General features: G+C 44.7%; 1 protein-coding gene across 2 annotated transcripts in view; it reads right to left on the reverse strand.

Moving 5' to 3' along the window:
• Positions 1–17,687, reverse strand: part of ASTN2 (astrotactin 2) — an 821,211-nt gene that overhangs the window by 578,252 nt on the left and 225,272 nt on the right. For both annotated transcript variants that reach the window (XM_045840430.1, XM_045840429.1), the window contains exon 4: positions 6,964–7,119. In XM_045840430.1, the coding sequence (XP_045696386.1) occupies positions 6,964–7,119 (156 nt within the window). The remainder of the gene's footprint in view (positions 1–6,963; positions 7,120–17,687) is intronic.

Raw genomic sequence — 17,687 nt, forward strand, 5'->3', positions numbered from 1 at the left:
AGCAGCACAGATCATACAGAAACACCTGCCACTGCAAGAGAAGCTACAGCTCCTTTCCAGAACTCAGACAAGGCCTTTACAATTTCACAGCTCAAAGACTTTAGTCTGGCTACCTAAGACTAAAACTCAAGTCATCTGAGAACTGAGATGGTGGCTTGGTCAGAGCTCTGAATTCACTTAGGTAAGTCAATGAATCTGTCAAAGCTTGAATTTCCTCTCTTGTAGAATGAAATCTGAGGGAATTTTTACATGAGATATACTTGATGAGCAAAATACATGCTCAGTAGATGGTAGTTGTACCATGTCTTGTTAACCCTTCGTATGCCATGAAAAACTCAACTATTCCCTTCCATATGTCTGTCCATCCATCTATCCATCCATCCATCCATCCAGTCTTCCATTCAGGCAGTGCTATGCTATGCCAGGTCTGTGTTAAGCATTTGGAGAGACATAAATCGCCGTCCTTTCCCTCATGGGACTGTCGAAGTAAGGAGGGAGACAGATGTGTCCACGTGGATTTGGGAAGGACTGATAAGGGTTGGGACAGAAAGCAGCACGGGGCATCCGGTGCCCAGAAGAGGAGTGACTCACTCATCTGAGTTAGGGCTGAGGGCCAGATAGGGGCGGGAGGTCTTCACAGAGAAGACTTTGCAACTGAATTGAAAAAGTGAGTATCAGTTTATCGCCTGAAGAAGAGAGAGGGGAGAAGAGGAGCACATGTCAGGCAGAACACAATGAGGGCGCACAGGAAGGCGAGTTAGGAGAGGGGGAAAGCGGCCGGTGTGCTACAGGCCACAGGACAGGGAGGCTCGGGCCTCGTAGGGGTCAGGGGGAGGCTGGAGGCCAGGCTGGAAAGGATCTTTGTATAACAGGCTGTGGCAGCTTTTCAGTGCTGTTAAACAGGAAGCCCTTCATCCTATAGATTCTAAAACTGGGTCAACACAGGGTCTGGCAGAAGTAACCCCTGCATGAGTGCGGTGGGTAGAGTAATAATGGGGGTGTAATAATTCACAGTTTTAATGTGAACACTTCACCTACAATGTCACATGGTATGCTTGAGTATGATGTTGTTATGTTACAAAATGGCATGCTTATGATGTTGTAATAAAAGATTTTGTAATAAAAAAAGGGGCATTATTTGTGCCGGAGCCTGCATATGCCTAATGGGTAATGATACTGACAAAATTAATAGTCATAATAAAACAGCAGTGATAAGCATAGTAAGCAATAAAGTCACAGAGCACATAGGTTCGATGTGGCTCTGTGCTCAGCGCTTCCCCGGTATTATCTCCTTTGATTCCGCGGAAACACTGGGAGGATGGTACAGTATCATCCAAGTATGATCAGCATCAGGATGGTTCATCTTCCCAGGATATCACTGTTCCCTAAAGACTTGAGAAAATAGCCATGGCTGGCATAGCTCAGTGGATTCAGCTCGGACTGCAAACCAAAGTGTCGCAGGTTCAATTCCCAGTCAGGCCACATACCTGGTTTGCAGGCCACGGCCCTCAGCAACCGCACATTGATGTTTCTCTCTCTCTCTCTTTCTCCCTCCCTTCCCTCTCTAAAAATAAATAAATAAAATATTTTAAAAAAAGACTTGAGAAAATGTTAAATAACAACTGACAAATAATGTAACATAATTTAGACTAAAACACTATGCACATATTATGAAATATTGGGTTGGCCAAAAACTCTGTTTAGTTTTATCCCTAAAATAAAAGACATATTTTCATTTTCACCAATAACTTTATTGATTTTGATTTTTTGAGTATGTCAGCTATCTCCTGCATGGGAGAACATTGATTGTTCTCAATTAATGTCTCGATTTGATCGCTATCAACTTCAACTTGTCTACCCGACCGTGGAGCATCGTCCAGCGATAAAATCTCCAGCATGAAATTTCACAAACCACTTTTGACACTTCCGATTAGTCACAGACCCTTCTCCATACACTGCACAAATCTTTTTTTTATTGCATTTCAGTTGCATTTTTACCTTCCTTGAAATAATAAAGCATGATATGCCAAAAATGTTGCATATCTTATTCCATCTTCAATATTAAAATGGCTATACAAAAATTCACCAATTTTGATAACTTTTTTTAGTGCACACTCATATGACAGCTGTCACAACACAATCTAACAAAATTGTTTCAAATGAAGTTAAAGACAACTAAGTGCTACTAGAGCCATCTTATGGGAAAAAAACAAATGAACTTTTAGCCAACCCAATAGAATGTCATGGATTTTTTTTTAAGATAGAAACTGGGATTTCGGACTTATGACAAGTGTCTTTTGAGCATAGCTGCAGACCCTTTGGGGATACGTTGATTTTCATCTGCCGTCACTGCAAAAGCTTGAGAGGTCACCCATACAAGTGACAGAATACCAGGAAAACACTCTGGGCAGGAGAGTGACATGGCCAGACTTAGTGTGTTTGCAAAAGATTGCTCCAGCCATTGGAACGGAAGATGGGTTTATGAATGGAGAGGCTGCTGCAAGGATATGGATGATGGGTAGAGAAACGTCAGTCAAGTCAGAGGCAATGGCTTAGCGAGGAGGGGATGGATGTGTGAGCCTGTGGAGGCCAAACGAGTAGGACCTGGGTAGCAACAAGAATATTAGCTACTCTTTTTTGAGGGTCACCTGTGTGCAGGCACTGGACTATACCAATGAGAAAATGGAGGTTAAACACAGCTTCTTCATTCACTGAAGATCATTCAGTTAGCCAATGGTTGAACTGAATTTCAAATACAAGTTCCTGCTTTTAAAGATCACTGGACCTCAGGAACCCCTGCCTCACATCCAGAGAAATCTTACCCTGCTTCATTTGAATGTCAAGGTCTCCTTTACAAAGCACATGGACTTGGGGGAATGACTACCCAACAGCTGCCCCATAAAACCCAACCACAGATAAGAAGGCAGCATGGAAGTCTCCACTGCTTGTTTTCCTGTCTGCTGAAGGATGATGTATTTCAGCATCCACGGTCCTCTCAGGAGGCAGCCATCACTACAAAAACACATGGGAGCTGCTCTTAACCAGGTGTTCCATTCCTTGACAACGGCTTCCCACTACGCATTCTGCTGCACACCTCTGGGCACCGTGGGCTGGGCGCGAAGCCTAATGAAGCAGAGGGAGGCCGGGTGCTCCCACTCTGGGCCAGGAGGCTCAAAGCCACCTCAGTGGCAGGCAGAGGAGAGAGACTGTGAAAGTTAGGAATATGAGGAAGTTAGACCATCCATCACATTTGGGATTTTTGATGATCAGTGTAAGCTAATAGAGCACTTCCACAATTGTGCTTCTGTGTTTGCTTCTGCTTCTCAAGATGTTAATAAATGATGCAGGAGTAGGGGTATGGAGGTGATGGGGAACAGAGTCTGTGGTCAAGATGACGTCGTAGACATTGAGGTAAACCAAGAAACCCTGCTTTCTGTAGTGCAGGACTTTCCAGTGTCTTCAATAGTCAAAGATGCATTTGGACATTTCTAAGAGGAAGAGGGCACGTGCAGAATTCCCCACACCTTTATTGACCATGAAGTTCTTTTGCCCCCCAAAATCTCGAGGACCTGCAGCGGTAAGTGTGTGAGCTGGGATGTGCAGGGCTAGCGCACACTCTCCTTGGACTCTCTCTTGCAAAAACCTGTACTACCTGGTGGTAGTACAATCGCGAGCACAATGTTAATCAGCCATTTTGAAAATCGTCTTAACAATGTCCATTTGAACACATTTACTGTGCTGTGCATCACTGAGCCTCTCTCTGGGGGAAGCACGATTCCCAGGAGGTTTGTACCAGGAAGCTCTGGTCTCTCCTGGGTCCCCCTTCAACATCAACTTGATAGTTGGAAAACTGGGCCACTTTCCAGTGACCTTTGAGGTTAATGCACTCATTTATTCAACAAATATTTATTAAATATTTTTACATGTTTGGTTTAAGGATATGAAACACGTCTTAGAGAGGAAAAGAGTAAAAACGCAAACAAAAGTAATTTTAGGCTGTAATATTAACGAAGAAGTACAAAAGGGTGAGGTAGCAGTAGCAGGCTGAGGGTGGAAAGGAGGAAGACATTCGGTTGGGTCGTCATGGAGGTCAGTTCTGCGGAGTTGACACTGGAGCTGAGAGATGACAGGTGAGAAGGGGCTGGCCAGGAGAGCAGCTGGGGGGTGAAAAGAGGCATGGCAAGGGGAAGGAAGGCCAGTTCTCAGACTCTAAAGTGGAGAAACATTTCTGTGTTCTGGCAACAGGAAGGAAGTCCATGTGCCTGAAACCCAAGGAAATGACAATCGAGTGAAGGGAACAGGAGCCAGACACAGAGAGAACAGGGGCTGAAGCCACAGCAAGGAGTTTGGATTGTATTCCATAGAGAACAGGAAACCATTGAATGAATGAATGCACGAGAGCAACCTTATTGGGTTTATGTTTCTAAAAAGATATACTGGCTGCCTTTAGGAGGCTGAGTCTCAAGGAGGGTATAGTTGCAAATCAGAGATGGGTTAGTGGTCATAATGGTTTTTAGGCCCCACTTAACTTGTAAATTGAAATAACTTGATATTTAATTACAGCCTAAGTCAAACAGCAGATTTTCTTTAATTATCTAATTCTGAAATTCTGCTCTCTAAGAGAAGAGAATGAAACAGATCAAGGCCTGTTTCAAAGGCCAAGTTTTGGGCAAAAGAAAAAGTTGCATGTGGTATGGTTTATGATGGTGAAATATTACAAACATCAAATGCCTAACGATAGGGGCTTCATTAGGACAGTTGTGGTGCATGAAAGAAAATTTTGAGGAAAGAATTCAGTGGCATAAAAATGCTTAGGATATCACACTAAGGAAATGAATTCAGGCTGGTAAAGAAAGGGGAAGTTATGGACTTGGAATCAAGCGTATTTATGGGAGCTGTATTGGTAGAAATAAGGGAAGGTGATTCTTGGTGAATGGTGGAGGAATAAAGATGGATGGTATATCTAAGCAGAATTCCAAATGGCCCTGAATGTCCCACCCAGATCAAATATAGCATTTACTCAGTTCCTGGTAAACATTAGCTGAGCATTTCAAGATAGTCTACATTCATCATTTCATCAGATTTTTATAGCAATCTTCTGATGTGCGGACTGGTGTCCCCATTTTACAGAAGAGGAAACTGAGGCTCAGAGACATTGGATGTCTCTTCCAAAGCCATGCAAGTTGAAATCAGCCTGGCTCAAAGTAGCTCCCAGGCATCGCTGACCTCAAGGAATCTGTTCTTTATCATTCAAATGGTTTACACTGGGGTTGACCACATGAGTTCCAAAAAGAAACTTTACCACCAACTTCTGCCTCGGTTTATGACCTCAGCGTAACACACAGATATTGGTTTCTGGGATAGAGCATTTCACAAGATTAACACCTAGACATCCTCTTAACGAATAGCAAGCGTCCACCATGTGTGCGGGTGCTGATTTAGATGCAGGAATGAAAAGATGATTCGAATAGTAAGATACTTCTCACTTTTCAAAGAACTCTCTGTCTAGCTAAGGAGAGAGCCAGACAAAAGAAAATTATATTACAAAAAAAAAATGAAAATCGGTGTTTAACACAGGTAAAAAGAAGTGGGAGAAGTCACACATGGGAGGATTCGGAGTGATCTGTGACCGTGACAGTCAGTGATGTCTCTATGGAAATGTGCCATTCAAGTTAACCTGGAAAGGCAGGTAGGACTTCACTAGTACAGGACATAGTAGTTTAATTATAGCCTGGAACTCAGACCTCTTACTTCTCCCTGGCTGTCGTACTTACTAGGATGTCCCTTTGGGCAGATTACTACAGCAGCATGTGCCTTAGTGATACCATCTGCAAAATGGAAATTTTGGAATTTCATTGTACCTGCTTCTTAGGGTTGCTGAGAATCAAAGGAGGTAAGACACAGAGAGCACTTGGCCTGCTGCTTGGGATAAGTGTCAACACACGACCACAGTTATTCCTGGGGTCCAGACAGGAGATTTCAGGCAGAGAGAATGGTATGGAACAAACCATGGAAGTGGAGAACATGGATTCAGAAGAGAGAGCAGAGCTCTCTGGTAGCCTTGAATGACACCCCCATAAGCTTGGACAATTCTGAAGGTACTGGACAGCCACTGAAGCTCTGAAAGAGGACAGTGACATGGGAAGAATCAAGTGAATGGGAACTGGAGAAGGGACAGGCAAAGAGAAGAGGCAAAGACCAGCAGGAGACTACTGAATGGGCTGAAGGAAATGAGATGATATTTGGAAAGCAGCCACTGATAAAGGGATTTGTCCCATCTACAAAGTCACACAGATGGTCACAGGAGGAGGAAGAAGAAGGAAGGGGTGATGATGATGATGATGTGGAGGACAGAAAGGGAGGAGGAAGAAAAGGACAGTGAGGCAAACATCTACTTTTCATTGCATGGTGGACTACGCTGAGATGGGGGGAGCTTGGAGAAGCAATTTGAATTAGAACAGAAATTTCTGTTCATATTTGAACAGAAATTGGAATCCAGTTCTGTCTAACGTACAGTGCTCCTACTCTTGACTATCCTGTCATTCAGGCTGTTAGAGAATGAGATGGAACCCTGCTCTGGGATCCCAGCCTGAGGATCCTTCCAGGGGAACATTCTGCCTCTCTTGCCATCTCCAAAATGACACTAGCTACAATTTAAAGAGCATCTGCTCTGCCAGGTCCCCTGATAGGCACTTTCCATAGACTATTGCTAATCTTCTCAACCACTCTAAAAGATGGATGATGCAATCCCACTTTCAGATGAGGCAACTGGGGCTCAGAAACCTCAGCTCTGCCCAGGGAGCACAGGTCCGCTGTCTCCAAGGCCTCCACTGAAATGATGCATCGGGGAGACAGTGGCACAAGTTCTGTGAGCACAGGGAGGAGGGCATAGCTCTTCCCAGTATCTTCTGAAACTGGGGACAGCCCACCGAGGCCCTGGCAAGAGGTGGTAGGAGGGCCTACCTCGTGACTTGCTCCTCCGCTTCCGCTTCCCTGCCGAGGCGCTGCGTGGCGTTGACTGCAGCTGGCCGATCTCGATGGGTGTGTTAGCGCGGAAACTCTCCTTGAACTTCTGCATCAGGGACTCCACTGTCTCCTGCGTCGTCGCCTCAGCTGCAGCTACAGGATGGGTAATGGGGCTGAGGTTAGGGCTTGATCCAGAGTCCCTGGAACTCCCTCCCTGACCCAGGGATGACACAGGAGGCACAGGGCCAGTATAGATGTATGTACTGGCTTACACACTTATTTATTAAATACCTATTATGTTAGCCAGGCACTGCCTCAAACCCTCACGATATGATAGTGAAAAGTGAGACACAATCCATGATTCAAGAAATTCATCTCTTGGTAGGAATGTGCAATGCTGTGCCAAACCTCTGTCATAGGAAAGTACAGAGTATGAGAGGAACGTTAAGAAGGGTCATCTCTGGGAGTCAAGTCAGGCTTCCTGGAGGAGGCAATATCTTCACTGCAATTTTAAGAATGAGTAGGAATGAGCAAAGAAGGTAGGATCAGGGTAGAGTTCCTAAAGATATTTGGGATAAGAGCATCCTGGGTAGAAGGAGAGACTTCTGCAAAGACCTGAAGCCAGACAAAGCATGCTGCCCAAGCGATGGAGAGGAGTTCCATCGCTCCTTTCTCCAGAGCTCCAGACTCTGGCGGCAACAGAGCACGTGAGAAGGAGATGAGGCTGAAGGTTCAGGCTGCCTTCTAAGTAAGTAACATTGAAGAGTTTAGGTTGTATCCTAATGGCAAAAGTTAATCACTGACAGGTTTTCGACAGAAAATCGGCATGTTCACGTTAAGTCCCTTTGATAACAATTACGAACAGGAGCCTGGACTACCCAAGCACAAGTGACGGGAGAGGCCAGCACAGAGGCTCCGGCAGGAGCCAGCCAGCGGCAACCGTGGCTTGAACCAGAACAGTGGCAGTGAAGGGAGACAGCAACGCATGGGTCAAACCACGTTTCAGGGGACAAAACTACAGTACTGTGGTACATACATCACTTAGTACGACATCCCCATCTTACTTCAGGAAATTGAAGCCCCCGAATAACGCATATGACTTACTCCAAGCTTGCATGTGGCAACGTCAAGCCTTCTAACTCCCAGTCCAGTGGTCCACTGGTCCTGCCCCGTGATTTGTTAGTAACCACATTTTCATACAGTTTTAGGATGGAAAATGATAGAAAGTTCCAGAGGATAGAAAAAGGGAGGTCAGTAGGACAGAGAGAAAAAGAAGAAGGATGAAAGGGAAAAAATCAGAAAAGCTTGAGTAGGAAGGAGAGAGGTCACGTAAGAGGCCAGGAGAGGAAAGGAGAGAGAAGAAACGGAACAAGGCTGAATGACCTCAGTGCCTTTGTTCTGGCAAAGTCCCACAGAGAGCTCCAACTTTGAAACCTTCCAGCTCAGCCCGCTCTCCATCCCTGCCTTTAGCGGCTGGGAAATTTCTTCAGTTTGAGGTACCTGCTATCTGAAGCCAAGTGATGGGATATGCCAAAACTTCTTGTTTTTTGGAAGGGGTTTCACTAGACAGAACAAAGAAGGTTTCTGAACATCCCAACACTGATTTCTAAGGAGCTCCTGTTCTCCCAGGAAAGTTCATCAGCTGGCAGATGTGTCTGCAGGGTAGCTCCTACCCAGAAGGCAGGCTGGGGCACTGGGCTCTGTGAGAAGCCCCATCCTGGGGGCACAGTGGAAGATCTATGTTTGCTATGGAAAAGACAAATAGCAATACAGACCAACCATGTGGTGGCATTATAACTTCCTCACTTGCCTGTCTTGCCATCTCTCTCCCCAGATAGTCTCAGTTAGGACTACTTAAAGGTGAGCCAAGATCCCAAATCCCAAGCCTGGGATGCAGAGCCCCCCAGCCAGCAGCTACAGTCCAACTCTGACAAGCACTGTCCTGCCCATTCCTGATGCTTTCAACCCAGACAAGAGAGTGATTTGCCCAAAATTGTAAAGGTTGTGCCATACTGTGGTCCAGAACCTAGAGCAACTTAGCATATGGTTTGAGCTGGGGATTCAACTGTGTATTCCCACACTTCATATCTTGAAGCCTTAACCCCCAATGTGACTGTATTCAGAGGCAGAGCTTTTAATAGATAAACTTAAATGTGGTCATAAGAGTGGGGTCCTAACCTAATAGGATGGGTGTCTTTACAAAAAGAGGAAGAGAAACTCTGCTGATGGACACAGCAAGGAAAGGCCACATGAGCACACACTGAGAAGACACCTGTGTAAAAGCCAGACCTGATGATGCAGGACTTCCAGCCTCTACAACAGTGAGCAAATTCATTCTGTTGTTTAAGCCACCGAGTCTCTGGCACTCTGTTGTGGCAGCCCAAGAAGACTAACACATAGTCACATTGGAAGTGAAGGCTTCAACGTGTGAATGTGTGCAGGACACAGCCATGCAGTCTGTTACAAGGTCCCATGGTGGAAAACAGGCAAGCAAGACCCCCTCTTGATGCCCACCCTCTGGACAGGAAGGCTAATACTAATGAGAGGATTGACACAGGACTGTAAAATGTACAAAAGATACATATAGTAAAACAGACGTGAAAGATGATATAAGAGGCCCTATTAGGGGAATACGACATAGTCTAGGAAAATCTTGGAGACTTCCATAGAGGAAGTGAGCAGGGTGAAGGTCTGAGAAGAATACATGTTCATCAAGTGAGAAGCAAGTGGCAGGGGTGGGAGAGTGAAGTGGAAGGAGCAAAAGAGGCAGAGGGAAGAGTCTAAACAAAGATTCCCCACAACCACGGGAGAAGGAAAAAATATGAGAAGGGACTACAATAGCCACTGGGAGGTGGCCTGAGATAAAGTTGGAGAGAAGTCCTAATCCTAGCCTGCCCCTGACCCTGATCCTGACCCTGACCCTGACCCTAACTGTTCTGGGCCTTGTGAGGAACAGAACTCGCTGCAGGTTTTAGATAGGAGAGTGACTTGATCTGACTTTCATTTAGGGAAGACTGCTCTGATAGCAGAAAGAAGACTTCACTGCAGAAAGACAGAAGTGGATGTAAGATCAACGGGGAAATGGTGCAGAGTCCACAGGTGGGTTGACAGTGGCCAGGATAGGGTAGTGGAAGTAGAAGCAAAGACGTGGACAGCGCAGCAGAGAGAACAGACAGAAACAGGTTAGTAGAGACAGAGAAGTGTGCACATCACAGTGAGTTCTTAGCTACAACTCCCTCTGAAGGTGTGAGTGATTGGAAAAGGTGGACATAGGAAAGGAAGGTAAAGAGTAGAGTATGACTTCCCCGAAGGGGAAACCACAGAGGCTTCCAGGATGATGGTACCTCTCGATTTGAGGAGAAACCCTGGAAGAGAACATGTTGTAGATAGGAAAACTTCGTCGTGTCGTCCAGATGTCTAAGTGGAGGCGCTGAGTAGACAGTAAGTTGTGTGGATCTTGCACTCACAAGAGAGAAAGGGACGCTATGGAGACTCTATATGTGCATTCCTCTGAATAGCTAGGGAGGGAGTGTTTGTAGTACTCAGAACAGTATGGCGCAGTGTAGGCAACATTCTGATCTATACTGTCTGTTCTCCACCTGCACCCCCAAATCCGTCCTCTGCCCCCAGGTTCATTCTGCCCCACTCTGTGTCCTGGAGCAGACCCCCTCTGGGGTGCTTCATGGCTCCTTGTTATCTACTAGTTGGTGTTGCCCACTGGGATGCTTGGCACATGGAAAGGCACCATTTGGGGGTATGTCATCCTTTGCCCTTCCTCTTTCTATGTCATATTTTGATAACAACTTGGACCCCTGACCATTACAGCTTCTGCCCCTTCTCCACAGATGCCGTTCTCACAGGCTCCAGTAAAACTAGTTGCTCTCCCTGCCCCTCCATAGCTCACAGGGGTGGTAGTGGTTTCCTGATCCTTCTTATCCCTAGCTCCTCACTGCCCCCATGGAGATTCTTTTCACTCTGCCTGCACCTCTATAAATAGTCACTTCATTGAATTTTTTTTTAAAGATCCCATTGAAGGGCGCCTTCTTTGTCCGTCTAGAACCTTGACTGATCTGTCATTCCTTTTCATCATGACTCTGACATTCAGTAATTCTTAAAGGTCAGCTTTACCCCATCCTGTTATTTCCGCTTTACTTTCTCCCCAGCAGATGCAGATTTGACTGGCGGGACGAGAGGAAGACACGGAGAGGGGAGGTTTGCTCCCCTGAGCTGCAGAGTTTCTGATCCCAACTACAGAAAATCCCTTCCATCTGTCTGAATGCTCTTGCCTTGGCAACAGTGCCGAAAGCCCAGACAGGCTTAGGGGGGTTGTGCTTGTGCAAACCCCTCCTCCACGGCCTGTTTCATCCTGTGAACCATTCTCCCTCCCACCCCAGCCCTCCCAATCCCATTCGGTAGTTCTATCAATATCAATATATCAAGTTGTCCAAACAAGCCACGTTACCTCCTGGTACCGCTGAGCTCTGCCTCCCCAGAGCAGCAAAATGCTCGCCTGTCGCCTGGATGAATGCAACAGATGGTGCTTGATCTGAGCATTGTGGCAGGCCCAGGAAAGGGTGGGGGGGGGGCAGAAATGGGGGAAGCTGTCTCTTTCTAATTGACGTATGAGAGATTGTTAAATTCAATGAAATGAACCACTGGGGCTTGAGCAAAGGAGGCCTCGTCCCCAGGCCCAGACAAAGAGAGAGAGAGAGAGCAGATGAGAGGAAAAGGGAAGAAGGAGGAGGAAGAGAAAACAAGAATGCAAAGTAAAATTGTGTTTAATGATGAAGGGTAGGGAATAGGAACGAAGAGGCAAAGGAGAGTGAAAAGAGGAGAAGAGGGCAGGAAAACTCTGGAGAGAGAGAAGAAAGGGAGGGATAGGAAGGTCAGGAGAGGAGACAGAGAAGGCATGAGAAGAAAAAAGGGAAGAAAAGAAGTTGGGCCCTGGGTATCTTTGCAAGGCATGAGGGATGTGTTGGTTTCCAGATGCCAGGCAAGCTTCTGTGTGATACTCTGCCCTACAGAACAGAGACCACACACCGTGTCCACGATTATACTCAACAACCCACATAAAACTCTCACTGGCTCCTCTCTCCCACCTTACAGCCTGGGATGGTTTATTACTAAAACTCATATAAGTTCAGGTTCAAGTTCCTGGGTCACCTTTATCACCCTCTTTAATTTTTCTAGACTCATCCAGCCTATGTCAAAAGAAAACTCACAATTCTTTCTTTTTTTTTAATCCTCACCTGAGGACATTTTTCACGGCTTTTAGAGAGTGAGGAAAGGAGAGAGAGAAACACGGATATGAGAGAGAAGCACTGATAGGTTGCCTTCTGTACAGCCCAGTCCAGGGACAGAACCGGCAACCTTTTGGTTATGGAAAAATACTCCAGCCAATTGAGGCACACCAACCAGGGTGAAAACCCACAATTCTTGAATACCAGCTCTGCCAAGCCAGACGACTAGCATTTCCTTGTGTTTCCTCATTGATTCCTCCTAACCACCCTGAAAGGGAAGTTCCATTAGCTGCTGTTCAGAAATGAGGAAACTGAGACTCAGAGAAGTAAATCATCTTTCAGGGTCGCGCAACTTAGAAATGGCAGACCTAGGGGTTGGATCCAGGTTACAGCGATGAATCACATGGATCCATCCACTGTATCACTCCACACATACTCTCTCTGGCCTGCCTGGGAGATGGAGATGGATATCTCGGTCTTGGAGTCTGGATGTGACCTGAAAAGTAACTCTGACAGCCCAGTCCCTCTTAAATCATCTGGGCAAGAAGCCCCAGGCAGCCTGGCCCTGGATGGAGCCAGGGGCTCATCTTGATTGGAGACGGACTAGCCATGTCAGAAGAATTTTGCTCAGAGCTGATGGTTAAGACCGTCTAACCTGGAGGCACTAAACTGAGCTCACAGCCCACATTCCCAGTTTTGTCTCATTACAGAACTATGTTCAGAGAACCAAGGTGCAGGTGGGCATTAGCGGGCCATCCTGCTGATTGCAAGTAAAACAGGGTTTGAATGTACACTCTGCCATTGTGTAACCTTGATTCACTCCCTTTTTTTATAACCCTTAGTTTCCTCCTCTGCAGATGTTGGCGGGGTCCTTGGGAAGACTGAACATAATTATGTACGTAAATTGTGTAACAAAGCTTTAAGAATTAGCATATGCTCAGGAGAGAGCAGTCATTACCCAACTTTCTCTCACCCTTTAGCGCCATGATTGGTCATTTAATTCATTCATTCATTCATTCATTCATTCATTCATTTTCAAAGCCATCTTCATTGTAACACATCCACTTTGGAAATTATTTTAGTGTGTATATATTCTCCCTTTTATACAGATGTGAAACTAAAAGTACTAAGAGACAAAGTCATAATGAAAGTAAGCAGCAGACCAAGGTCTCATGTTCATGTCTCCTATTTCCACTCATTCCTGCTTCCCCAAATTCTAGGTTAATTGTAGCCTCAGATCTTGTGATGTTTAATACATGTGTCAACTTGTCTAGGACATGGAACCCACACATTTGGTCAAACATGATTCTATCAAATATTTGGTCAGACTCACTTTTCTGTAAGACTGACATTTAAATTAGTAAGATTTTTCAGTAAGGCGGGCTATTCTCCATAATGTTGGTGGGCTTCATCCAATTAGTTGAAGGCCTTAACAGAACAGAGACCACCCTTCCTCTAAGGAAAAAGGAATTCTGCCACCAGGCTACCTTCAGACTTGGGCTGCAACATCAACTCTTCCCTGGGTCTGCAGTGCACCGGCTTACCCTGGAGATTTTGGACTCGTCACCCTCTACAATCATACTAACCAATTTCTTAAACAATCAATCAATCAATCTCTCAATAGATATAGAGAGACAATATAGATATATAAATAGATAAATACATACAGTTGACTCTTGAATAACACAGTATGAACTGCACAGGTCCACTTATACACAGATTTGTTTTTCAGTAAATACATAGATTTAAAATTTGTGTGTGGATTTTCTACTGTGCAGGGGGTCAGCATCCCTAACCCCCATGTTCTTCAAGGGTCAACTCTATAGGCAGAGATAGGATGTATATAACCTGCCTATATCTGTATCTCATATTGGTTGTTTCTCTGATGAACCCTAATACAGACCTCAGTTTGCATCCCCTGGCTTTGGGCTGGGCTCACTCAAAGGCCAGGATTGGAAGGACAGAAATAAGGAAAGATGGTCCAGTCCTAAAGTGCTCCTCACCTGGGAAGACATGATATAAATGCAAAGAAACATGAAACTTGGAAGTTATGAGAGTCTCCTATAGAAGTCACCACTTCATAAAAAGAAAAAATTGAAATAAGTTTGAAATAAGCCAGTCAGAGGAAGACAGGTAACATATGATTTCACTCTATATGGAATCTAATGAACAAACAACTAATACACGAAGTAGAGACAGATTCACAGGTAGAGAGCAGGCTGACAGTTCTGGGGAGAGTTTGGGGGAGGGCATGGAGGGATCAAGTGAAAAAGGAAAACAAATAGAGAAAGAACTCAGGGACATGGACAACAGAGTGGTAATTGCGGGGGAGGGGGGAGGTAGGTGGAGGTCAAAGAGGGTATGGGGGGGGATAAATGGTGATGGAAACAAAATAAGTGAGGAAGAAAACAGTCGGTGCTCCTCAGCCAAATGAGAACACTCCACCAGCAGAACACATTTAAAACCTATGTACACATTTTTTCAAATGGCCGTCTCCTCCCAATTCTCAGGGATAAAAAGTTGATGGATACAATTTTCTCACTTTGTAGTTTTTTCTCCCACATATTTTCTTAAAACCTCTGATGCCTGGTGCAGCTTATCTTCAAGCAAATGTCTGCAGACAAGACAAATTAACAAATGGCAACAAATATAAATTGGAAAACATAGAACTAGCCTTTTGTTATACATATGACCGCGAGCATGCCAGTGAACACTGCAGACTTGTAGGGTGGTCATAATTTCTGCTGGAGAACTGCGATGAGTTTGAATGATGGAATTAAATCTAGTGATATTTTGCTCTGTTCGGCTAAAAAACACAGTCCCTTCCAGGCACTCTGGAGCTGGTTCCATTCTCCCTAACCAGGACACAGATGGTCTCCAAGACGCTTCCTCCTCCATGGCCCTGTAATTCTGAACGTGAATAAAGTATGCTCTCAGTAATATTGAAGCAATAACCACAGGGAACCGCGCTCCTCAGTGTGCAATGCACTTTCACTTCTTTCACCTAATGCCGTCCTTACAACCTTCCATTTTATGGAGCCAGAAAAGCAAAGGAGGGTTTTCAAAGGTCAGGCTGGAGTTGATGCGACAAGCCAACAAGTTCCATTCAAGAAAGAAAGAGTAAGTGACTAGGCAGGCTGGGGCAAAGACTTCCTGGTCACGCTATTACCACCTGGTGGCAAGGTGCAGCTATGGAAAAAGGCTCTGGAATGAGCCACAGTTGGGAATGTTAGTCAAGTTTCTTACCAGCTACGAAATGTAGGCAAATCACTTAACCACTCAGAGCCTCAGCTTCTCCTAGTATTAAAATGGGTTTTGTAATTCTGACTTCAGAAAGCTGCTTTTGGATTAAATAAAATGCTAAAATGCTTACCACAGTGCCAGGTACAAAGTAAGTATTATATTAAGATAAGACTTACTGTTATTAATTGCCCAAAGATCTTAAAGCATTCATTATAACAAATCTGGATTTTCCACGCAACGTAGTGAAATGCCTATGTCCAGAATCTGACGGGACCCAGAGTCACTAGAGTGATTCCTCTCCTAGACCCACCCCTTCTGCAAAGGCACAGGAAGACCATGTGTGTGGCTCTCAGCACTCCCTGGCACTGGAGGGCACCTGTATTACACATTGGGAATTCTTCATCCAACACCATTACTGCACACTGTTTCAGAGGTGGGCACACTGGGGACAGAGTGATGATCTGAACGTGGTCCCTTCTTTAAAAGGTGACACTCTTTAGTGAAAGAAACAAGACAATGAAAATAGATTGTGCTAAACGTCTAGATAAAAAGAGACATGTTACAAGAACACTGAAAATGTGCTCTCTGATTACTTCTGTGAGCAAAAAGGCTTCGGAAATTCCCCAGAGGAAATGCCAACCCTGCTGAGCCTTAAAGAACGCTATTCCAGGTAAAGAGGACAATATAAAGAGTAGTGTCAGCAGGCAGAAGGGGCAAGGACTGTAGGGAAAATCCCACAGAGTGTGCTTCTTCCAGAGCATAATTTTACTACCAAGAAAGTCCATCTTCAAGCTAGGAAGAAAGGATAACTCTCCCAGATCCTCACTCAGAAACCCAACTATTTTCAGCGTCCTTCCCTCCCACCTCACCATCCTTTCCTATTAATACTATCTCAGATACACGGGGTGTATGATGAACTTGCATTTACACTCCCATTCTATCACTTACACATTATGTGACATGGGATATTGGACATGGTTCCTTAACTTCTCTAAGCCCCAGTTCCTCATCTGTAAACAGTCAAGCGTAAATCTCCCTGATGCATCGTGAGTTTTTGTGGGATTTTTTTTCATTTAATTCAATGCAATAATATATGCCAGGTATTTAGCACAGTACCCCAAATGGATTAAACACTCAATAAAGTAGAGCCTTTATTATCATTTTTGTTATCCAGCCTAAATGATGAGCTTGAGGTAAGCCTGTAGAGGGGGCCTTGCTCCAAGTTGAAGCTTAACACACGCTAAGTTTCCCATTTCCCTACTGGGTAACTCGTGGCCTTTGAATGAAGACTGGACTCTAATTCCCTGCTGTCCTCTCATGGATTAATTTCACTAGCATCCCTGGCTCCTGTACTATCCAGGGACTCCATCCACTATCCTTCAGCTAATGCCCATCACGGTTACACCCTGATCTAGCTATAACCTGGGACTTGGATAGGTACGGTTGCAACGTGAATCCTGAAAATACGGTACTGCTCATGGGCCTCTGTTTACTTTCATTGCTTGTTGTGTCATGCTCTTAAGTGTGTGCTTTGGCCTTTCGGAGACCAATCACCAGGGCACAAATGTTAGTTCTATTATAGCAAACACTGGGGAAGATATATATCTGTTTCTGACAAAGGTCTAGTGCCATCATTATGAACCAAAGAGGAAGTTGTTTTTCTGGCACCTGGTTGGCAGAGACAAAAGAGTCCCATGCTCTTACCCCTATTTCCTCCCTCCCCAGAAATTTAACATCCTCTTGATTTCACTTCTTCTCCCAGAGAGTTACCTTGAACTTCTCTGGTTTATATATTTTTAAAACATTTATTTAATTTTTATTCATTTTTAATTTTTTATTTATTGATGAGAGAGAGAGAGAGAGAGAGAGAGACTATTTTGTTATTCCACTTACTTACATATTCATTGGTTGATTTTTCTATGTGCCCTGACTGGGGATTGAACCCTAGTTCAATGCCCCAGATGCTCTAACCAACTGAGCTACCTGGCCAGGGTTCTGGTTTATCTTATAGCAAGATTCACTTAAACATAATATTTCAATTTACCAAGATTATCTCATTAGTCACAATCACAACTGTAATAATAACATTTATCATTTATGGAATCTTTATGATGTGACAGGCATTATTTTAAGGTAACTATAGCCATCATTCAACATCGTTTAATGTCATTCTGATAACTGACTGCAGTCTGTGGAACTATTAGCCTCGTCCCTTTACCCCTCCCTGCACCCACAGCC

The sequence above is a fragment of the Phyllostomus hastatus genome, unplaced genomic scaffold (genome assembly GCF_019186645.2).
Source record: "Phyllostomus hastatus isolate PE091 unplaced genomic scaffold, TTU_PhHast_1.1 phas_contig_34, whole genome shotgun sequence".
Lineage (NCBI taxonomy): Eukaryota > Metazoa > Chordata > Mammalia > Chiroptera > Phyllostomidae > Phyllostomus > Phyllostomus hastatus.